The 23293-nt window shown below is 54.0% G+C and overlaps 1 protein-coding gene across 1 annotated transcript in view; it reads left to right on the plus strand.

Annotated features, from left to right (window-relative positions):
* CACNA1C (calcium voltage-gated channel subunit alpha1 C) overlaps positions 1-23293 on the plus strand; it is a 463376-nt gene that overhangs the window by 436110 nt on the left and 3973 nt on the right. The window contains exons 35-45 of the mRNA XM_065888236.1: positions 116-181; positions 810-901; positions 7679-7844; positions 8406-8533; positions 9173-9269; positions 9586-9688; positions 14021-14122; positions 16142-16269; positions 16613-16747; positions 18423-18781; positions 21922-22050. Of these exons, the coding sequence (XP_065744308.1) occupies positions 116-181; positions 810-901; positions 7679-7844; positions 8406-8533; positions 9173-9269; positions 9586-9688; positions 14021-14122; positions 16142-16269; positions 16613-16747; positions 18423-18781; positions 21922-22050 (1505 nt within the window). The remainder of the gene's footprint in view (positions 1-115; positions 182-809; positions 902-7678; positions 7845-8405; positions 8534-9172; positions 9270-9585; positions 9689-14020; positions 14123-16141; positions 16270-16612; positions 16748-18422; positions 18782-21921; positions 22051-23293) is intronic.

Genomic DNA, 23293 nt, shown 5'->3' on the forward strand with positions numbered 1-23293 from the left:
CCTGGAAGTGCTCCCCCGCAAGCCAGGCAGCAGCTGGCGACTGAGGAGACGCCGCCCGGGGAGGGGCCCAGCCGCCGGCGCCCCGCCGACCTCACGGCGTCTGTGCCCCCGCTAGGCCCTGCCCTACGTCGCCCTCCTGATCGTGATGCTGTTCTTTATCTACGCCGTCATCGGGATGCAGGTACGCCCGGCCCCCAGCCCGCATGCCCTGACACCCGCCCCTCCTTCTGCGGCTGGAAAGGTCACCGGAATTGGACCTCTCCCCCCACCCCCGCGGTGTCCTGGGGGTGCACGGCTCTCAGACCCTCTCTCCCCGTTGCCCCTGGCCCAGGTTCCACTCTCTCTAGGGAAAAACTCCCCCAAGTTATGTGAAGGGCCTGTTTGTGAGTTATTCCTCAATAAAGTATTTTTTAAAGAGGAAAGAAAAATTGTCTCAAGAATCTGCCGCCAAAAAAAAAAGGAAAAAGAAAGAGGAAGAGGCAGCGAGCCTGTCCCGCACAGACGCAGGGGCGGGGCCTCAGCCTCCACCGCCTCTCAGCCCCCCTCCCGCTGGGCCCAGGGCCCCTCCCGAGGGCCGAGGGCACTTTTCTTCGATGCTTGTCCCGAGTGGGGTCCTGGGATCAGGGGCTGGACAGGGCAGCAGGTACCTGCCCCCGCGAGGCCTTCCAGGTCACAGAGGGGACTCTGTTCAGCTTATGGGCCAGCCCATCCAGGGTGAACTGTGACCCCTGAAGAGACCGTTGAACGATGGGTGGGAACCAGGACCCCTCTGTCCACAGCTCACGGACCCCGTCCTCTCCCCCTGCCAGGTGTTCGGGAAAATCGCCCTGAATGACACGACAGAGATCAACAGGAACAACAACTTCCAGACCTTCCCCCAGGCCGTGCTGCTGCTCTTCAGGTGAGCGTGTGGACAGGTGCCTGCCCGGCGCGGCCCTGGCCCGGGCGCACCACGAGAGCTGGGGCTGGGGGACCGGGAAGCCTTCCTCTCACTGTCGTTCATAACCACTGGACGCGGCCCCTGCCGCTGACCCCGGAAGCCAGTAGGGGATCAGAATCGAACTCCAAGAGCACCCTGGTTCAAAGCTGAGCCAGGCCTGCAGCACACTCACTGTGACCTTGAGTGACCTTGAGCGAGACAGCAGATGCCTCCGAGCCTCAGTTTCCTCCTCAGACAAGCCCAGCTGCCAGAGTTGGTGTCACTGTCTGTTTCAGTGGTTCCGTCCACAGCACTTAGTTCCCCCCTTGGCTGAGCCGGCACCAGCCTTCACCCTCTGGGGAGGCCGCGGCCACAGGTACAGCTGGGGAAGGAGTGTGTCCCGCCCGACCCCGAGGGAAGGAGTCCGTGCGGCAGCCCCGTGTCCTTCCTTCTCTGGATCCCAGTGACCCCCTGGGCTGCCCCTCCCCTGGCTCTTCTCACCATCCAGTTCGTCACAGCCTGAGCTCTGGGACCCCCACCTGGTCCAGGGCTGGTGGTGATGAGAACTGTTTACTCAGTCCCTGGACCAGATGATGCCTAGATTCCATTCCAGCACCTGTACTCTCCATGCTAAGGTGCTGGGAGAGGCACTGAGCCCTTACCGGCCCCTGGGGTTCTTTCCGAAGATCCAGGAACCCTCCCCATCAGATAACCCCACCTTCACTGTGCTCTGTGGAATCCTTTCCCCACACCCAAGCCCACAAATCATTATTGCTCAAAATGTGTTCAGTCAGAATGGCAGTCCCCTTAAGTATCAGTCCGACATCACCCTCCCTCAGGTGGTAGCCGTGAGAACACGGGGCCATCATAAACCACAGCCTCACAGCAACGTTTACGCCTGAGCCGCATTTAAATATGGGATTTGGACACACGTGAGCCAGGGCACATGGGTCTCCCCTCTCCTTTCCTAAAGTCCTTGACGACAGGAGATAGTTTGTGAAAGAATAAGGAAGGATAAAAGCCAAGAAAGAGTGCCATTTTGAGCCAGCAGTGCTGAGGAAGTCTTCAGCGGAGGCAAGCAGGTGGGATTCAATGGACAAAGGACCAGGTTCGGAGGAAAACACATCCCAAAGCAGGTGAGCCCGTGAAGGAGCAAGAGTGGCCAGGGCCTCCCCAAGCTCAGGGTCCACAGGGGCCAGGCACCAGGACAGCTGGTGACCCGCGTTTGGAGAGCGTTTGCTGATGCCCACAAGCTGAAAACAGAGCCCTGCCACCACAGCCTGGGCTTTGGGGTCTAAGAAGTAGAGCAGGGCCCCAAGGGAACCCACCCTTTAAGAGAAGCTACCTGTCCACCCCACCTGGCAGCACGTCTTGTCTTGTCTTCCATGGTCCCCAGAGATGCTCCTTGCTCCTGCAACGAGAACTTGATCCACAGAGTTGTGTACTGGACTCTCGATCACAAAGAGCAGCAACAGTCCCCCAAAGTACTGGGGGAAAACCAATGTCAAAAAAGAAGTCACCACGCTCACCTAACAGATGAATGATCACATCAGGAGGAGAAGAATAGGGAGATGAAAAATATTTGAAAATAAGCATCACTTGTGTCTTTAGAGAGATTATAGAACCTGGCACATCTGTCAAATTAGAAAGGAGTGGGGGGAGGAGGAGAAGTCATTATTAATCAGAAAAAATTAACGAGAGAATTAATTAAATTTAATTAAAGAGAGAACTCAGAAAATATACAATTGTTAAAATATTTATTTTTTTAAGATTTTTTTTTTTTTTAAGATTTATTTATTTTTGGCTGCTTTGAGTCTTAGTTGTGGCACGCAGGGTCTTTCGTTGTGGCACACAGGCTTCTCTCTAGTTGTGGCGTGCAGGTTTCTCTTCCCTAGTTGTGGCACGCAGGCTCCAGGGCGCGTTGACTCTGTAGTTTGTGGCACATGGGCTCTAGTTGAGGTGCGCGAGCTCAGTAGTTGTGGCGCACAGGCTTAGTTGCCCTGCGGCCTGTGCGATCTTAGTTCCCTGACCAGGGATCAACCCCACATCCCCTGCATTGCAAGGAGGATTTTTTACCACTGGACCACCAGGGAAGTCCCACGCTATATCTTAAATTTATGGGATGCACCAGTAAGTCAAAGGACAATTCAGAGCCAAAATTAACTTTTTTTAAAAATTTACAGCAAGTGAACGAATAAATGGAAAAAGAATAGGAAAATAACCCCAAAGTGTGAAGGAATGCATTTATTAAAATAAAAGCAGAAATTAATAAAATATAAAACAAAAACATTCATCAATAAACCCTAAAACTCATTCTTTGAAAAGACCAATAAATAGACAAACTTTCATCAAATTCAATTTTTTTAAAAAGACGCAACAGCAGGAATAAGAAGAGCAACATAATTATAGATGTGGAGTGATTTTTAGAATGATGAGAATATTATGAACAATTGAATGCCAATATATTTGAGAATCTAGATGAACTAGATGCTTTTATATAGGAAAAGAGAAATCACAAAAATTGTCTTGAGAAGAATGTTTTTTTAATTAACCACAACAGAAATTGAAAAGGTGGTCAAAATTTTAGTCCTCTAAAAGGCTAGATCCAATATATTTATGTTTGCTATTTGCCAAAATATCAAAGAATAAATCATTCCTATGTTACATAAACTTTCCAGGAGTAAAAATGGGTAGGAAACCTCTTTCTGTAAGACTAACATACGGCTGATACCAGTAAGAAAGGGAAGAAAGTAAGAAATAGAGATATAAAAATATGTAGACATGACTATCTTTGGTTACAAACAACAGGCTAATCCAACTAGAAAACCCAAGCAGAGCAACTCAAAAGCCTTTATAACAATTAAAAGGACCAGGAAGGTGACAATTAACAAAGGAAAACAATCACTTTCATGTACTGATAACGTACTAGTCTGGGCAGCCTACTGTAACACCATAAATGGAGTGGCTCAAACAGCAGACATTTCTTTCTCACGTTTCTGGAGGCTGGAAGTCCAAAATCAAGGTTTCATGATTCTGTTCCTGGTGGGAGCCTCTTCCTGGCCTACAGGCGGCGGCCTTGTCACCGTGTCCCCGCTTGGTGGAGAGAGAGGAGAGCGCCAGTCTCCCTTCCTGTTCTTATAAAGATGCTAATCTCATCATGAGGCCCCGGCCCCATGACCTGATCTAAACTTAAGTGCCTGCCGATGCTGTCACATTGAGGTTTGGGGCCACGACATACAAATTCCGAGGGGACTCATACATTCAGTCCGTAACAGGTAATAGCTGATCCATAAATATAATAAACGAGCTCATAAGCTATCACTTTTTCAACATGATACTGCAAGTTTTATCCAATGCAATAAGACGAGAAAAATAAACCAAAGGGTACGAATTGGAGAAGAAGAAAAAACTAAATGCCAAAAAACTTGATTGCCAAACTCAACAACAAGAAAACAAACAATCCAATTTAAAAATGGGCAAAGGACTTGACATTCCTCAAAAAAAGATAAGTGAATGGCCAATGAACATAGGAAAAAATGTTCAAAATCACTAATCCTCAGGGAAATACAAACCAAAACCACAATGGGATAGCACCCCACACCCATCAGGATGGCTGCTATCAGAAGAACAAGCGCTGATGAGAACGTGGAGAAACTGGAAGCCTTGTGCATTACGTGTAAGAACGTAAAATGGTAACAGCCACTGTTGAAAACTGTACGACGGTTCCTCAAAATATTAACAATAGATTAAAAATACCATATGACCCAGCAATTCCGGGTGTGTGTATATACCTAAAAGAATTGAAAGCAGGGTCTCAAAGAAATATTTGTACACTTCTGTTCACGGCAGCATTATTCACAATAGCTAGAGCATGGAATCAACTGTAGGTCCATCAAAAGAATGGAAAAGGAAAACGTGGTTGTACCACAGTGGAACATTATTCAGCCTTAAAAAGGAAGGAAATTCCGACACCTGCTTCAACATGGATGAAACTTGAGGCCATTATGCTCAGTGAAAGAAGTCATAAAAGGACAAGTTTTCTGTATGATTCCACTCACATGAGGTACTTGGTCAAAATCATAGACACAAAGTATAATGGTGGCTGCCAGGCGTAGGGGGGAGGGGAGGAGAGTTACTGTTTAAGAGGCATAGATTTTCAGTTTTACGAGATGAAAAGAGTTCTGGAGATGGATGGTGGTGATGGTAGGACAGCACCGTGGGTGTGTTTATTGCCACCGAACTGTACACTAAAAATGGTTAAGACGGTCAATTTTATGTTGTGTGTATTTTACCACAATTTTAAAAAGAAAATATGTAAATAAAACATCTTTTAAAAAGCCGATTGCTATGTGACTATACAAGAGAAACCACAGAATAATAAGAGAGTTAAGCAGATCTTCTATATATAAAGTCAATAGTATTCTCTCCACATCTGTTGCAAACAGAAAATATAACTTTTTAAAGGTACCATTTATAATAGAAACATTTTATTTGTTTATTTTAAGTAAACTACCTAGAAAAAAGTCTCACGAAAGATGTATATAGGGAAATTATAAACTTTTATTAAAAGACATTTTAGAAGTCCTAAATAAATGGAGAGATGGACCGGGTTCATGGTTAGGAGACTGAACAGCAAAAAGATGTCAAATTCCTCTAGTTCATCTATATGTTGATGCAGTTCCAGTAAGAGTCTCAGTGGGATTATTCATAGAACTTAACAAGCTGATTCTAATGTGTCTGTGGAATCGAAAAGGAAAAGGAAAGGGGAAAGCCAAGACAGCTTTGCAGGACAGCAGTCTGAAAGCACTGGCTCTCTGTGTGAGATCAAGACTTGCTGCAAACCTGGAGTGATGAAGACAGCGTGGTACATTGAAGTCAAGACAGAAGAATAAACCTACCGAACAGAACGAAGAGGCTGGCACAAGACTCATACACGTACGGAAATGTGATTCAAGTCAAGAGCTATTTCACATATGTAGGTAAAGGTGAACTATTCAATAAATTGTATTAAGAAAGTTGGTTATCTAGACAGAAAAAGATAATAGCGTATTTCTACCTCGTATGGAGCCCCCATATAAATTCCATATTAATGGGTTATTATGATTATGAAAAACAAAACTTGGGCCTTTTAGAACATATTGGAGAATATTTTTATGGCCTAGAATAGGGAAGGATTTTTTAGACAAGCTGTGAAAAGCACAGAACAGAAGAAAAATTATGATTTGACCACATTAAAATGTAAAACTTGGATTCATCATGATACGCCATCAGTAAAGCTGGAAGCGAGCCACAGACTGGAAGACACTGCTTGCAGTGTGTATAACTGACGGAGAATTAATATAAAGAAAGCTTAAAGACCCTACAAATGAGCAAGAAGACAAATAGCCCATGAGACAGACGGGCAAAAACATGAACCTGAGATTCAGCAGATGAAATAGAATTTCTCAGCCTATTCATCATTTTAAAACCAAATTAAAACAACAGTGATTTATCACTTTACACCCATCCTATGAGCAACCTTCTTTATTTATTTATTTGTTTTTGGCTGCGTTGGGTCTTCGTTGCTGCGCGCGGGCTTTCTCTAGTTGCAGCGAGCGGGGGCTACTCTTCGTTGCGGTGCACAGGCCTCTCATTGCGGTGGCTTCTCTTGTTGCAGAGCACGGGCTCTAGGCACGCAGGCTTCAATAGTTGTGGCACGCGGACTCAGTAGTTGTGGCTCGTGGGCTCTAGAGCGCAGGCTCAGTAGTTGTGGCGCACGGGCTTAGTTGCTCCACGGCATATTCCCGGATCAGAGCTCTAACCCGTGTCCCCTGCATTGGTAGGCGGATTCTTAACCACTGCGCCACCAGGGAAGTCCGAGCAACATTTTTTAAAATTCACTAATACCAAGAGTTGACTAGTCTAAATTCAGAATAGAAAAGTGGTTGGGGGGTGTGGGGCATGGGATGGGGAGGGACTGGTAAAAGGGCACAAACTGTCAGCCATAAGGTGGATGAGGTCTGAGGTCTAACCTATAACATGGTGACCATAGTTGATGACACTGATCGTATCACTGAAGCTTGCCGAGACAGTAGAATTTAAATGTTCTCGCCAAAGAAAAGAAAAGAGAGAATTAAAAAAATCTGTGAGGGGATGGATGTGTTAATCAGGTGGGAAGAATCCTTTCACAATGTGCACGTCGATCAAATCATCATGATCTACGCTCTAGCTTGCAGTGTTATTTGTCGATTCTGCCTCAATAAAGCTGAGGAAAGAGCTGCCGAGTCTGTAGGGCAGTGACGCCAGGAGCGCCAATTGGGGAACAAGCAGCGCTCAGTGCGGTGAGGACACACCTGCCGTCCACCGGCAACTCCACCCCGAAGCAGGCGTCTGACGGCCCTGTGTGGTGACTGCAGGCTCCTTCGTGACAGCAAGACAGCAAAGAAGGAAAAGCCTTAACAGGGCGGTGGGGCTTTTTAATGGTATACTCATAGAGGGTCTGCCGCAAAGGATGAATGAACCAGAGCTAAAATGCATCCAAACGGCCAAATCTCAAAACTTAACATGGACTGCAAAAGGAGGGACTTTGCAGAAAAGGTACAGCTTGTTATCTTTCACAGAAAATTTTCGGACATCCAGAACAATGCTGTGTGTTTTCCCATGTAGTGGATGTATCAGCACTGGGGGGCTGACGAACCGCAGACTCAGTTCAGCGGTTCCCCCGCCAGGGAGGAGAGGGAGGGGCCTTGTGAGCCGCTCTGGGGCGTGGTCTCTCACCAGGTGCGCCACCGGGGAGGCGTGGCAGGACATCATGCTGGCCTGCATGCCGGGCAAGAAGTGCGCCCCCGAGTCGGAGCCGGGCAGCAGCGCCGAGGGGGAGGCGCCCTGCGGCAGCAGCTTCGCTGTCTTCTACTTCATCAGCTTCTACATGCTCTGCGCCTTTCTGGTGAGCCGGGTGGGACCCGCGGCCTTGGGTGACCAACGCGCAGTCCCGGGCCAGCCGCGCCCTGCGTCTCTGCAGCTCTCGCTCGGGGGTGCCCCATCGGGGAGGCCGGCCTAGAGGGCTGTGTCCCTGGGACGGCCCAGCCGCACTGGAGGGAGGGGGCGGAGCTGGCCCAGAGTGAGCTCAGCCAGCATCCTTCTCATCCGATCTCAGCCCTCGTGGTGGTGGCGTCGTCCCCGAGGACAGGAGGCCCCTTAAACATTTCTGGCACTTTGACAAGGAGCAAGGGGAGGGTGGTGGACAGTCACCCCCCGTCCCTGGCAGCCCCGCCTGCCAGCTGGGTGTGAGGGAAGCTGCCAGCCCACAGGGGGGGTTCACCTGCCCAAACCCAAGGGGAGCTGGGTCAGGTCCTCATCCAAGAGAGCCACGTTCCGGGGGCCGGTGTTTTCAGTGGTGCCACTTGGGCGTCTTCAGAAACACTGGCTTCTGCCGCGCGTGGCCTGCTAACCACGTGTGCCGGAAGGGCCTCCGAGGGCATCTCCCCGCGCTCTCCGTTCTCCACAGATCATCAACCTCTTCGTAGCTGTCATCATGGACAACTTCGACTACCTGACAAGGGACTGGTCCATTCTGGGTCCCCACCACCTGGACGAATTCAAGAGAATCTGGGCGGAGTATGATCCTGAAGCCAAGTAAGTCCCCAGGGGGAGCCCGACCCGCAAAGCCACAAGGGGATTGCGTGACCGCACCTGTGGAAGCAGGTCAAGACGGGTTAGCGCAGGGTGGATCCACAGCAGACAGTAACCTGCACGGGCCACAAGGGTCGAGGGTCAGGGCCAGCGACAGGAGGGCTTTGGCTGAGTCAAGAACACGCCTGCTGTTTTCAGCTGTACAGGACAGGAGGGCCTAGTGTTGGAGTAACCAGTAGGGACTCGAGTCAGGATGTCCGGGGCCAGGCAGATCCTGCCTGCCTTTCTGCCGTAGGTCCATCAATCCAGCCACCACGTTTGGTTGACACTCTAGAAATACCGTTTGGTCAGACGGTTGGTTCACTGAAGCAGGAGTAATATTGAGAATTTCGTTGCCTACTAAAATCCCTTCCACCGTGAATATAGCACTGATGGAAAATTGCTCCTTAAAATCCTAAGCACGTGTATGTACTGGTTTTGGAGTTTTGCCGTGCAGTTCTGCATCTCAGCACCAGTTTCATCACTGGGGTCCAGCCGTGGAGAGTTCCTTCTGCAGGGGGATCCCCCGCCCTGGGTGCATGAGTCCTGGGCTACTGGCCGAGACCGCCGCACTGACCTTCCCCCCGTTCCTGCCTCTTCTAGGGGTCGCATCAAACACCTGGATGTGGTGACCCTGCTCCGGAGGATTCAGCCCCCGCTGGGCTTTGGGAAGCTGTGCCCTCACCGCGTGGCTTGCAAAGTAAGAGATGAGCTGGGCTCGTAGGAGACACGACATGGGAGGGAAGATGCCTCTTGTGACCTTGGTCAGGACGTCAGTCCTCTACGGGGATGAGGACAGTATTTTATGAGCCTAAAGAAAGGAGCCAGAGCCAGAATAGGCGTTAGGGGTCCTTCCCACAGTGCGTTCTCAGACTCTGAAGGAAACACGGCGTGACACACACACACGCATTTCGAGGCCCCCCCCACTTTGGCATCCTCCTGCCGAGCTCGGGGGTTCTGCGGGAGGGTCCTTCAGGAGCCGGCTGCTGTGATGACCAGCTCTGCTCCCCCACCAGCGCCTGGTCTCCATGAACATGCCCCTGAACAGCGACGGGACGGTCATGTTCAACGCCACCCTGTTTGCCCTGGTCCGGACGGCCCTGAGGATCAAAACGGAAGGTAAGGTCATCCGGGGGCCCCGGGAGAGCCACCGGGAGACCTAGTGGACCAGCCGGAGCCCAGCTCGGCTCCTGCGGGGTGTCAGAGCCTCAGCCCGGCAGTAACTGTCACCTCTGGGGTATTAGCGGTGCCAGGTCTGCTCGTGTGCCCTTTGCTCCTTGAATGGCCTCCTCGCCTGTAGTTTTTAGAGCTCATCCTGGGTGACACCTCAGGGTCCTTGGGTGTAGTTCAGAGAGCAGGAGATGAGTGTTACCTGAAGCGGGGCTGAGCCCCATCACAGTGGGATTTCACTGGCTGCAAGTGGGTCTCAAACGTTCAACTCTCCTTGCAAGTTAAACTCCTGTGTCGGTCGGGAAGGGGTCAGAGCGGACGTGGTGACTGGGGCTGAGGTCGGCCCTCGCCCGCCTGCATGCAGGTGCTCAGCCAGCCGGCAGGTGGGGGTCAGAGCCCCCGTGCTCCTCATACGGGGCTCCCTCGGTGGGGGCCGTGCTCCCCCGTGTTGCCTGGCGGGAGGGAACGTCTTCCACGTTGTACGACAGGGACCCGTGGCCAGCAGCTTGGCTTCGACGACCCGCTGTCCTCACAGCTGCAACGGCTACAGGTGCACCTGACAAGATGCAGCCGCTTCCCCAAAGCTCCCAGCCTCCTCCTGCGATTCGCGGAGTTGCAGCTTGTTTGAGACGCTGAGTCCCAGCCCCAGCCCCGAACTCGGAACGTGCATCCTGCACCAGCTGCGGGGGATTCACGTGAGCAAAGTCTGAAACCCACCGGCACAGTAATTAGAGAAAACTCAGGTGGGACCGGCAGTGTCGCCTCCCCCTTCTGGCGTTTGGATCTCAGAGCCTCAGGAGGCTGGAGCCCTGGGCGGGGCAACAGGGGACTGGACCCTGATATCGTGTGACGGTCAGCGAGTCTCTCTCTGCCTCAGTTTCTTCGTTTGTAAAATGAGAAAGGTGGGGGGACGTGTGGCATTCAGTTCAGGGGACAAGCCAGGAGGTGCCTTCTCTCAGCTAAATCCTTTCAGAAAATAACAGAAACATCGTAGATGTAGGAAAAGAACAGGGCCAGCAAGGTGCCTGTCAAAATAATGAGCTAATCTTAAAAAAAAACAAAGGCTGAAGAATACGCTCTCGGTAGCCAAGGCCGTAACTCAACCTGAAACGGGGGTAAACAGGCCTATTTCTGCCGACAAAAGATGGAACACACATTTTGTGTAGGCGTGTGTGTGACCGGGGGAAGCCTGGAGGGAAGTTCGCTAACACGTTAGCCTCGATTGTCGTGAGCGGTGGAATCAGACGCTTCTCTTCACTTCCTTTACCTTCTTCCTTTACTTTTCCAAACTTTCCACAATGACTGTGGTTACGGTTCCTTCCAGGAGGGAAGGTTTTCTTTTTCAAGGAGGGAAGCTAGAAAGACTCCTGGAAGGAACGTGTTGTGGTCCTTAAGTTTTGATGTAAAGTGAGGAGATGAATCTTCATCCCGTGGAGGAACGAGAAGCGCTGACGTTGGAGCCAGGACCCAGCACCGTCAAGATGCTCGTCAGAGCAAACCAGGTCCCAGACAAAGACTCTTCGACCTTAGAGCCGGACACGCACAGCCCATCCTGAGGAAACACTCTCCTGAGACCAGGGGAGAAGCCAGCCGCGCGGGGACCAGTCAAGCCAAGAATTAAAGGAAACTTCAAACACAGACCCTCGTCCACGGAGCAGCAACTGCCCCGGTAGCTCAGAATTCTGCATTGTTCACGTTAAGTCCTGCTAGATGGGTAGATCTCATGTTCCGTGTTCTTACCACCATAAGATACAATTTAAAACTGAAAAAAGGGCAACTTCCCTGACGGTCCAGTGGTTAAGACTCCGCACATCCACTGCAGGGGGCACAGGCTCGATCCCTGGTCGGGGAACTAAGATCCCGCATGCCTCGCAGCACGGCCAAAGAAAAGAAGAAACAAAAAAAAAGGAATAGTTCCCAAAGGGCCCACAACATCAACTCGAGGCAAACCTTCATCAGAGACGAGCACCCTCCCCGCCTGCAACCAACGTGTTAAACTCTTAAGTGCGGGAGACAAAGGTGAGTTCTTAGAAGCAACTACGAAGAAACTGGAGAAAGCATCTAAATTCGGGAGACTAAATGCCACGTGGTCCTCACCCTGCAGACTGTGAGCTGGGGTATTTGGAGAGAAATTAGCGCCTTCTCGAGAGAACCAGCAATGTCCCAGGCCCCATCAACCCAGGATACGGAAGGAAGATGTCCTGAAACACTTAGATGACATGAAGCAAGGGTTACGAAGTTCGAGGTTACATAGCTCACGGTGGGAATGAATTAAAGCTTGGAGAAAAGTGACAGACCCTCTTGGAAGATGTGTCATCGCGCAGGTCTGTCGTAACAAATTATCACAAACTGGGGGCTTCAAACAACAGAAATTCATTCTCTCACAGTCAGGCCAGAAGTCCGAAGGCGAGGTGCCAGCGGTCAGCAGGGTGGGTTCCTCTGGAGGCGCGGAGGGGGTCCGTCCCGGCCTGTCCTGGTGGCTGGCAGTGCTGGGCCCCCCAGGCACGTAGCTGGGTTTCTCCGCTCCCTGACTCCGTCTCCGCCCGCCCCCCGCTGTCTTCTCTGAGCGTCTCTCTGCATCCCCTCCTCTTATGAGGACACCAGTCACATTGGCTGAATGTCGTCCCCTCCCCCAATGAGCACGCCCTCATCTCAGCTAATACACCTGCGAAGATTTCTACCTACAGGCCGCCTAAGGTTCCGGGTGGGTGTGAACATGGGGGCACCGTTGAGCCCGCCACGGAAGACGAGCGTATCTGAGCATCGTGTCCATCAGGGCTCCCGCTACACGTGTGGGGACCCGCCGGCCACCTCCCCGGCGCCGGCCTCTAAGCCCGCTGTGCTCGCCCCCTGCCGTGTCACCACCCACCCAGCACCTCCCACTCTGAAGGTCTGGTGTCCAGCCAGGGGGCCTCCAGGCCAAAACCAGACTGTTGACCCGGACGTGTCCTCTTCCCGGGGCTCGGGGAAGAGTCCACCCGCGACTTGCTCAGGCTGTCAGCAGAACTCACTCGCGGCAGGTGCAGGACCAGCTCTCGGCTGTGCCCCGAGGCCCCCGAGCCCCGCACGCAGCCCCACACCTGCCCTGCTCCCAGCCACGGAGGACCCTCTTGTCTCTGGCCCCCGTCCTGAATTACTTTTGTCTGTTTTTCGCTTTGCTGACTTTTCATTGAGTCATAACTAACAGGTAACGTTACATTCCTTTCAGATGAGCGACACAGTGACCCCGTATTTGTATTTATTGTGAAATGCTCACCACAAGTCTGGTTAACATCTGTCACCTCACAGTTACAATTTTTTTCTTGTGATGAGAACTTTTAAGATCTACTCTCTTAGCAGCTAGCACACGTACAGTACAGTATTGTTAACTGTAGTCCCCATGCTGTCATGCTGTACTTTACATCCTCAGGACATGTTTAGTTTATAACTGGGGGTTTGCCCCTAAGGACCCTCTCCTTGTGAAGAGCTAATCCACTGCTGGGATTAGCTCAGGCCCCACTGGACAGCTTCCCCATCCTAAGGGCACATGTGCCGTATAACATAACCCGACCACAGGGTAAGGCCCCGAGTTCACGGTTCCAGGGGCCATGCAGGGCGCATGCTTGGTGGTGGCGGGAGAGAGCTGGGAGCATGTTAGACCCAGCCCCCCAGTCCTCTCTTGCGGCTGCGGGTCTCAGCTTTCCTCTCCCAGGGCTGTAAGGCCAGTATCCCAGAGGCGCACAGAGAGGCACCTAATTAAGCCTGTTTTGCCAGTGGAGAAAGGAGACCCAGAGAAGCCCCCAACCTCAGGACCCCCTGTCTTCTGGTCTCTGCTTCCACGCCAAGGTTTTGCCACCTCCTCCCAGCAGGGAACTCAGCAGAGGGCTTTGACACGGAGACCCCCGAGCGTGGACGCTCCACGTGGGTCTGCGGAGGGACCACACCTCCTTCCAGTCGCCCACATTTCCCTGGCGGCCCAGGGCGAGCCCCTGTGGCCGTCCAGCTCGATCCAGCTCCAGCAGTCTCATGGGCCTCAGGGGCCCCCTCAAGGAGAAGGAGGGACACAGAGTGGGTGCAGGGTTGCCCTGGCGACCAAGCAGCAGGCAGGGAGGAAGGGGAGAGAGGCCAAGAGGGGACGGAGGCGGACAGCGGGAGCCCCGGGGGGAGGATGATGGGGCTGACGGGCCAGAGCCATTGCAGGCAGAGCCCGTGGGCCACGGCCACCACTCCCACAGCAGGACCAGCCCACGGGAGGCCCTCAGGGGCAGCTGGTCAGTCGGCCTTGCGTCTCCCTCCCCACAGGGAACCTGGAACAGGCCAACGAGGAGCTGCGGGCCATCATCAAGAAGATCTGGAAGCGGACCAGCATGAAGCTGCTGGACCAGGTGGTGCCGCCTGCGGGAGGTGAGTCACCCCACCCCGGGCGTATGCGAGTCCTGAGTCCAGGCTGCGGGAGGCCTGCCCTTTCGGGCTGGAGCCTGGTCCAAGCCTGAGGTCACAGAGGAGGCCGAGCTAGGCCCCCCGATGCCTGGAGGTTTGGCAGAACTTCAAGGAAACTCTGCAAAGCAGAGCTTTCCCCATAACCTGCCGGGCTGGGTGCTCTAGGAATGATGGGGTCCTGGAGAAGGAGCCCCCCGGGACGCCCCTTCCTGTTCCTCCCGGGGCAGTGTTTGTCGACTCTGTCAACTGTCCTCCGTATACAGTTGCCAAAGTATGAGTACAACACTTTAATGTGAAATATGTTAAAATCAAATGTTTTTCAATAAATCAATACTCAGGGACAACTCAGGGGCCCAAATTTCTAGTTAACTGACCAAACGCTCGTCTGCCCCCACTGTTACGAATAAGTTTGTGTTTAAAGGAAACGAACAGTGTTGACATTGTTGACATTTTGCGTCTGTCTTTTGGAAGTAAGGGCTTATGGACTATCTTTAAATAAGTACAGACAGCTCTGGGCACACACGTGGGGCAAGTGCAGGCTGATCGCGGGGTCCAGCCCCAGGGGGATCACATTCACGGAGCGGTGCCGTCAGGGACACAGTTTTCTGAAACGTGCACCCTTCCTGCTCAGGTTGAAACAAAACAAAGTGGTCTTCCATCCACTTAAACAGCAGGTATATTCCTGGGAAACTGGAATGTCACAGCCGTGCAGGTCCCACGTGGAGCCGAGTGAGGGTCTTAGCTCAGGTGGTTATAGCGGGAGGGCCCCCCACAGACGTCTGGCGTGGCCTTGGCAGGGTGCAAAGGTAGTATTCACTGTGCTTTTCGGGACACGTCCAGAGCCACGTCATTCACGCCAGCAGCATCCCCAAAGCATGGTGACAATCGCGGTGACACTGAGAAAGTCCTATACATTCCCAGAACACTCCTGCTGCCCCTGACAAGACCCACCCCCGAAAGGAAGGCAGGCCTGGGGACGGGCGCCACGCGGCCTGGCGTCACACGCACCACGTCCCTTAATCCCCATCACGGTTCTGTGACGCCTGCTCTAGGAGCTGGTTCTCAGCTGCTCAGTAGCTGACCCCAGGCTGGTGGTGAGAGCCCTGCGGATTCAGGACCCAGGTCCAAGGGGGCCACACTTCCCACCAGCGCCAGTCTTTCCTGATTCACGGCAGACAGGGCTCGGGCATCCCCTCCACGTGGGGCTGGGGCCCCGGCCGGCCGGACGGAAGGCAAGCAGCTGTGGGTTCGGCTACTCTCACGAGACAGCTAGGAGCAGGGGAGCCATCACAGCCCCCAGATGCAACCCAAAAGCCTTCTCCAGGCCTTCCGCCCCCTCCTCCCTCAAGAAACGGAAGATGGGGGGGGGCTCCTCTTGGGGCAGGAACTGCTCCCCTCGGGGCGCCACTCGCTTCTCACCACCCACTTCGTTCCCAAGACGGAGGCTGATTCTGTCTTGTGTCACTTGGGGAGCAGCCCAGCCACGGGGTTAGAAAGCCCCAAAAAAGATGGGGGGCCTGCGCCCCTCCCACCTACCCTTAAGAACGCTAGCCCTTAGGGGCCTGGGCGATTATCAGTGGGCACCCGGAGCTTCGGAATCTTAAAAGAGTTAATCAACAAGGTCAGTTAAGTAAAAAATGCAAGGTGGGAAATAAGTTTGGCAACAGGCTACTTTTTCTGTGAAAAAAAGAGGGGGTAGGAATATATTTGCTTATTTGCAGGAAGCATTTGCATAATGAATCTCTGGGGAAATAAGAAACGAAAAAGAAAGGTTATCTGATAGGAGGTGGGGGGAGAGACTCTTCACTGTACACACACCTTTTTGTATATTTTTGTCTTTTTGAACCACGTGCATGGAGAGCCTCTTCCAAAAAATTTAATTGAGAAAACTTAAGAAGGCGTGGATGCTGAAAAAAGGTTCCTGAAGCCTGGCCACGCCCCCCTGTTTACGCCCTGTTCACCCTGTCCTCCCTTTGCTCTCAGATGATGAGGTCACGGTGGGCAAGTTTTACGCTACTTTCCTGATCCAAGAGTATTTCCGGAAATTCAAGAAGCGCAAAGAGCAGGGCCTGGTGGGCAAGCCCTCCCAGAGGAACGCCCTGTCCCTGCAGGTGAGGGGTCCTCGCCCCCCCGGGGGGCCTGGCACCCTCCTCTCGCCTCTGCCAGGTCCGGGGGCTCTCACGGGCTGGCTGGAGGCGGGTCCCTTCCTGAGGGCCCTGAGCCTTCCCCAAGGTGGATGCTGCAGGGTTGACCCTCCCCTCCTGTGGCCTCGCAGCCCGCAGAGCCCGGGGAGTTGGCCGGGGGGTCTGCTGACGCCCCCGAAACAGCCCCTCCCAACATGCCTTCACGCCCTATGGACCTCCGGAGGCTGGCCTGCTGCGGGGAGAGGCACAGGGGCGGATGGGTGGCAGGTGGGGCACCAGGGCCCTCACACATCATCCCCCTGGGCTCCAGGCTGGTCTGCGCACCCTGCATGACCTCGGGCCCGAGATCCGCCGGGCCATCTCCGGGGACCTGACCGCCGAGGAGGAGCTGGACAAGGCCATGAAGGAGGCTGTGTCCACGGCCTCGGAAGATGACATCTTCAGGGTAGGGGGGTGCCCCGGCCGCAGTCTTCCGCCTCCGTAAAGCTGGGTTTGGAGCAGAAGGGTGGGCTGGCGTCCTGAATCCAGGGAGGAAGGCCTGAGTCTTCGGCAGGATCCCAGCTCCCCGCCCCCAGCCCTCCCCCAAGCCCTCCCCCAAGCCCTCCCCCAGCCCTCCCCCCAGCCCTCCCCCAGCCCTCCACCTCATCCAAGCCCAGTAGTCCTTCCCAAGCCGGGGCTCCCCGGAGCCGGCAGCTCACAGAGCATCACTGGCCCTCGGAGAAGGCGTGAGGGAGCTGTTTTGCTAAGGAAATGTTTTTTAGGAGACGTTTCTACGTTACACGTTGCAAAGTGCTAGCCTCTGTGCCACATCGAATCCACAGCCTATTTTGTTTGCCAACATTTGAAAATCTGGCTCATTCAATAAAAATCTAGACTTCTATCCTCTCTTGAAAAAAACAGATGTGCGGTAGCAGGCAGCAGAGGTCTGGAAGCCAGTGGCAATCTTGACTTAGACCATGAGGTCTCCAGGCCCCAAAGCCCCCTCCGGCCTCCTCTCTCCCCTCCTGGATACCGAGGCTGCCGTCAGTTTTATACATTTTTTTAAATTTTATTTAATTTATTTTTTTATCTATTTTATAAATTTATTTATTTCGGCTGCGTTGGGTCTTCGTTGCTGCGCGCGGACTTTCTCTAGTTGCGGCGAGTGGGAGCTGCTCTTCATTGCAGTGCGCGGGCTTTTCATTGCAGTGGCTTCTCTCGTTGCGGAGCACGGGCTCTAGGCGCACAGGCTTCAGTGGTTGTGGCACGTAGTCTCAGTAGTTGTGTCTCATGGGCTCTAGAGCGCAGGCTCAGTAGTTGTGGCGCACGGGCTTAGTTGCTCCGCGGCACGTGGGATCTTCCCGGACCAGGGCTTGAACCCGTGTCCCCTGCACTGGCAGGCAGATTCCTAACCACTGCGCCACCAGGTGAGCCCCTGCCATCAGTTTTAACAGTGAAAACTAGTGCCCACTGGAATTCTGGGGCCCTTGCACCCAGCTCTCTTCATGAATCCCCAAGGTATTTGGCTAAAAATCCTATAGCAAGTGAGACACTACCACCCAGAACTGCGCTAGGGCCTCTCACCCCGCCTCCCGGCCCCAGCAGGCTCCCAGGCGGTGGAAGCATGGGGGTGAGAGGAGCCCATCACCCTGAGGCTGTCTTGTCCTCACCACCCTCCTCCTTGTCACTGTGAAATGTCCGTCACTGAATGGCCTCGGGGACACACTAGCATGTCAGTGTGACCCCAAGAGACCGCCCCCCAGCCTTGCAGGCAGCTACTTGCCCACTTGCCCGGGACAAGGGGGGAATACACTGGTTCCTGATTTGAAATCTAAGACTCTCCCAGGGGAAAGGAGGCCAGAGTGTAATTGGTGTAGTAACTAAGCCCTTCTTATTCTCAGAACCGTTTGGCCAACGTAGCTCCTAGCTCAGTGAGCCAGTTGGATTCTTTTTTTAAATCCCATTAGAACCTTCGGGCCCTGTTTTCCACCCCTCGGCCCTCACATGCCCCACTGCTGCAGTGCAGGGTCTCCGCCTGAGACTCGGCCACGTGTCGCTCGGCGGGGCTGAGCTCCCGGTGGAGAAGGAGAGGCGGCCGTGGGCGGGCCACCCCCCCACACACCCCTCCGTCTCGCCTGCAGAGGGCCGGCGGCCTGTTCGGCAACCACGTGGGCTACTACCCCAGCGACAGCCGGAGCACCTTCCCCCAGACCTTCACCACCCAGCGCCCTCTGCACATCAGCAAGGCGGGCACCAGCCAGGGTGGCGCGGAGTCGCCCTCCCACGAGAAGCTGGTGGACTCCACCTTCACCCCCAGCAGCTACTCGTCCATGGGTTCCAACGCCAACATCAACAACGCCAACAACACCGCCCTGGGCCGCTGCCCCTGCCCTGCCGGCCAGCCCGGTGCTGTCAGCGTCAGCACCGTGGAGGACCGTGGGCCCCCCTTGTCCCCTGCTGTCCAGGTGCAGGGGGCCTCGTGGAGGCTCAGCTCCAAGAGGTGAGCAGGGGCTGCACGGGAGGGGCTTGGGGAGGAGCATTTGACCCCTCAGTCCTCCAGCTGGGGTGGAGGCTGCTGCCCAGACCCCGGCCAGAGGGCGGCCAGCGCGGCCTCCCGGGTTCTGCAGCCGTGCTCGGGAGGCCCCGTGACACCTGACCGGCAGGTGTCCCGAGGTGCGCGCCTCTGGACGGGGCCTTCTCTGCTCTCTCCCCCGAAGCAGAGAGGCCCTGGCCCCGATGCCCGAGATGTTTGCATCCTGGAGACACCACCGTCTCCGTCCCCTGGGCCTTTCTCAAGTCTCTGCCCAAACCTGGCCTTGGGCCCCCAGGGGATGGGGCAGGCCCACCCCATCTTCGTAGTGCCCTTCTCGTCCCTGGGAGGAGGCATTCTGGAGGCAGGAGGCCCTTCGCTGGGTGCTTGCCTGCTCTGACCCCACGCGGGATCATTCCTGGCAGTCCTGACGTCTCCCGGCTCCTGTCCCTTTCTTTTCTCCCACCCGCCGCTCCCTGGTGCCCCAGGACCCACTGCCATGATGTGCTGGGGCGGTCGACACCTACTTCCACACCCTGGGCTTCGGCCAGTGCCTCACGTATATCAGCAGCTCCAGGCTCCCAGGCCCGGGAGGATCTGAACACTTCACCCTTAGCTGAGCTGCCCCTCCGAGCGGGACAGCAGCCCCCAGCAGCCCCGTTTCTGGGGCAGACCTCCTTTCCTCCCCTCCAGCTCAGATCCAGAAGTGGTCTTTTCTAAATCCCTGGACAAGTGTCCTGAGCTGCGTTCATCCCAGAGGCCAGCTCCCGGCCTCCCGGTGTTCACGTCCCTTCGTCACGCCCGCGTTAGCCGAGGTTCCAGCCCGGGCCGTGTCCCGCCCATCGCAGCTCACGGCTGAGTGCGGTGGCGCCAGCTCTGGCCTCAGGTCCCGCACACGGCGGCCCGCGGGGGGCGTCCCCAGCCCACGTCGCGCCCCTCCCACGCCAGCAAGAGCACACAGCGTCTCCCGTGTCAGTCACCGGGGGCAGGGCACCATCGGTCAGGGCCTCCGCCAGAGATCCGCCCAGACCCTCCCCGAGTGGCTCACAGGCGCAGGGTCAAGGCTGGCCACTGACCCCGCACTCAGATCTGAGAGGATAAGCTGGAATATCTCCCAGAGGCCCTGGGAGCCTGAGCATAAAGTGGGCCCCAGCACCCAGGACCTACAGGAAGAAAGGTGGAGTGAGACACGGAGCAGGACACAGACAGGAAGGGAGGACAGAGGCCAGAGCGAAAGGCCACGTGACCAAGTGAGCAGTAGACCAGGGCCTGGAGAGCGGGAAGCTCAGTCTGAGGCACATTCTGGTGTAGAAGGTCTGCAGCTCGGGGGGCTCAGGCTCACTCCCCACTGCTCAGAAGAACGAACCCCTTTGTGAGGCCTCTCCTCTGTGCTTTGCTCTAAGGAGTCAACACCAAATCAAAAGCGTGTCACGTACGACACCGGGAAGTCCTCAGCTCTGCCCAGCAAATGCCCACAAGCCCGGCTGTCTGCAGCACAGGGAAGGGACCACCCCCTCGCTGGTCCCCCCCCCCAATAGTGCGGCCGGCCCTGAGCGGGGCAGGCAGACGGTGTTACCGGTGGGGACGCTAGTCATGGGTGGGCTACATGACTTACCCCAGAGTGTAACTGAACGGGGTCCGAATCAGATCCCCTAGGATCCTAACCCGGAGGCCCTTCCCCCGCCATGGAACCCTTACGGTAACACTTCTCGCTCCATCGGTGGTCGCGCGTGTGTGTGTGTGTATGTGTGTGTGTATTTGTGTGTGTCTGTGTGTGTGCATGCGTGTGTATGTGTGTCTGTGTGTGTATGTGTCTGTGTATTTGTATGTGTACGTGTGTGTCTGTCTGTGTGTGTATGTGTGTGTGTATGTGTGTCTATGTGTGTGTATGTGTGTATGTGTGTGTATGTGTGTCTCTGTGTCTGTGTGTGTCTGTGTGTCTGTGTGTGTGCGTGTGTCTGTGTGTGTGTGTGTCTGTGTGTGTATTTGTGTGGTGTACGTGTGTCTGTGTGTGTCTGTGTATGTGTGTGTCTGTGTGTGTCTGTGTGTGTATGTGTATGTGTGTGTCTGTGTGTGTATTTGTGTGTGTGTCTGTGTGTGTATGTGTGTGTGTGTATTTGTGTGTGTACGTGTGTCTGTGTGTGTGTATGTGTATGTGTGTCTGTGTATGTGTGTGTGTATGTGTGTGTGTGTCTGTGTATGTGTGTATGTGTGTCTGTGTGTGTGTGTCTGTGTATGTGTGTGTCTGTGTGTGTGTATTTGTGTGTGTACGTGTGTCTGTGTGTGTCTGTGTATGTGTGTGTGTGTGTGTGTCTGTGTATGTGTGTGTATGTGTGTGTGTCTGTGTATTTGTGTGGTGTACGTGTCTGTGTGTGTCTGTGTGTGTCTGTGTGTGTCTGTGTATGTGTGTGTCTGTGTATGTGTGTGTCTGTGTGTGTATGTGTATGTGTGTATGTGTACGTGTGTGTATGTGTGTGTATGTGTGTTTGTGTGTGTGTATGTATGTGTGTGTATGTGTGTGTCTCTGTGTGTGTGTGTCTGTGTCTGTGTGTGTACGTGTGTCTGTGTGTCTGTGTATGTGTGTATGTGTGTGTCTGTGTGTATGTGTGTGTATGTATGTGTCTGTGTGTGTATATGTGTGTGTCTCTGTGTGTGTGTGTACGTGTGTCTGTGTGTGTGTCTGTGTATGTCTGTGTGTGTATGTGTGTGTGTCTGTGTATGTGTGTGTCTCTGTGTGTGTGTCTGTGTGTGTACGTGTGTCTGTGTGTGTGTCTGTGTATGTGTGTATGTGTGTGTCTGTGTGTGTGTGTGTGTGTCTGTGTGTATGTGTGTGTGTGTCTGTGTGTATGTGTGTGTATGTATGTGTGTCTGTGTGTGTATATGTGTGTGTCTGTGTGTGTGTGTACGTGTGTCTGTGTGTGTGTCTGTGTATGTCTGTGTGTGTATGTGTGTGTGTCTGTGTATGTGTGTGTGTCTGTGTGTGTGTGTGTATGTGTGTGTGTGTGTGTCTGTGTGTGTGTGTGTGTGTGTGTGTGTGAGATGCGTCACCTGCCTGGGGGAGGGGAGGGGCTGGCGGTTGCTGACTTCTGTCTCTACCCCGGACCCTTTAGGCGCCCCTCCCGGGACAGCCTGATAGCCATGGTGTGTCAGGACGAGGCCCCTCGGGATGAGACTTGTGACCTGAGGATGGATGAGGACGCCGAGTACGGCAGCGAGCCCAGCCTGATCTGCACGGAGATGTGAGCTTTGCCCTCTCCGGCTGCCCGAGAAGGGGAGGGTAGGGGGTGACGGGCGGGTCCCTGGAATCCTCCTCCGGCAGCAGCAAAGCAGAGGAAGCCCCCCCACCCTCATGCACACGGTCCCCTCGTTGGCTTGGCGCTTCCTCATGACACGATGTTTTCAGGAAAACTGCTAAACGTTGTTTCCTAGGCTTTCTTGACACGTGTACATATTGACAATTAAATATTCGTGAAACTGCCTATAATAAAACTGCCAGCAGAGGGCGCTGTTGTCAGCCGTAGCTGAGATTTCCATCGCAGCCGGAATTTTTTGAGAGAAGGGTTTTTAAACTGCAGACCCAGACCCATTAGGAAGCTGTGACATTTGCTTAGTCGGTTATAATCAACACTTTTAAAAGAAATCATAGCACAGAATAGCATAGAATAGGCTAGAAAAGGACAATAGGAAATAGCGTATTCAAAGTCACAAAGGTAGTATTATTTTGTGACGCATTTGTTGCCAAGTCCCATAAAATGTATTTGTGACTGTGAGCTGCGTTCACAAAGTTGACCCTGTGTTAGAAGATCTCCTGAGAGGAGCACTTTATCACAAGGAAGGACCAGGCCTTTCAGCTTTCACGGTTCAGAGGGTGCGGATTAGCACATGGCCACATACCCGAGAAGTCAAGAAGAGCGTCTGTTCCCACCGTCTAGGCTCTTGGTGCGTGCTTGGTACTTGCAGGCCCTCTGCTAGATGGTGGACGAACCGGCCTCGGCGCCCAAGGGAGGCCACAGGCTGGTTAAGGAGCTAAGAGGAGGAAAATAAAGATTTCCTCAGTAGCTGCTCACAGAGTGGTGCAAACAGCGAGAGTACAGACGCTCAGAGAAGGTCAAGGTCGGAGAGAGGCACCAGGCGCGAGGTCACACAGAAGCTGGGGCTTCAAGAGTGGTTACGGTCTGGATACGAAGAAAATGTAACAGGGAGGGTGACCAAGCTGAACATGACAGGCAAGCCCGGTGGCTTTCGTCCAGAACCCTCCCTGCGTGTCTGCAAATGCTTGCAGGAGCACAGGCTCTGTCCTCAAAGTACATGGAGTCACACCAGGCACAGGCGGTGGCCTCGTCTGTGACACGAAGGGCTTAGAACACAAGCGGGCGTCTGGGGTGCAGACGGCTCCACTAGGGGTTGCAAAATCAACTTAGGGACTGCAATGGCTTTTTTCCGTGAAATAGCCCAGGCCAAGGTAGAACAGAGGCTCTCGGG

The sequence above is a fragment of the Phocoena phocoena genome, chromosome 11, assembly GCF_963924675.1.
Source record: "Phocoena phocoena chromosome 11, mPhoPho1.1, whole genome shotgun sequence".
Lineage (NCBI taxonomy): Eukaryota > Metazoa > Chordata > Mammalia > Artiodactyla > Phocoenidae > Phocoena > Phocoena phocoena.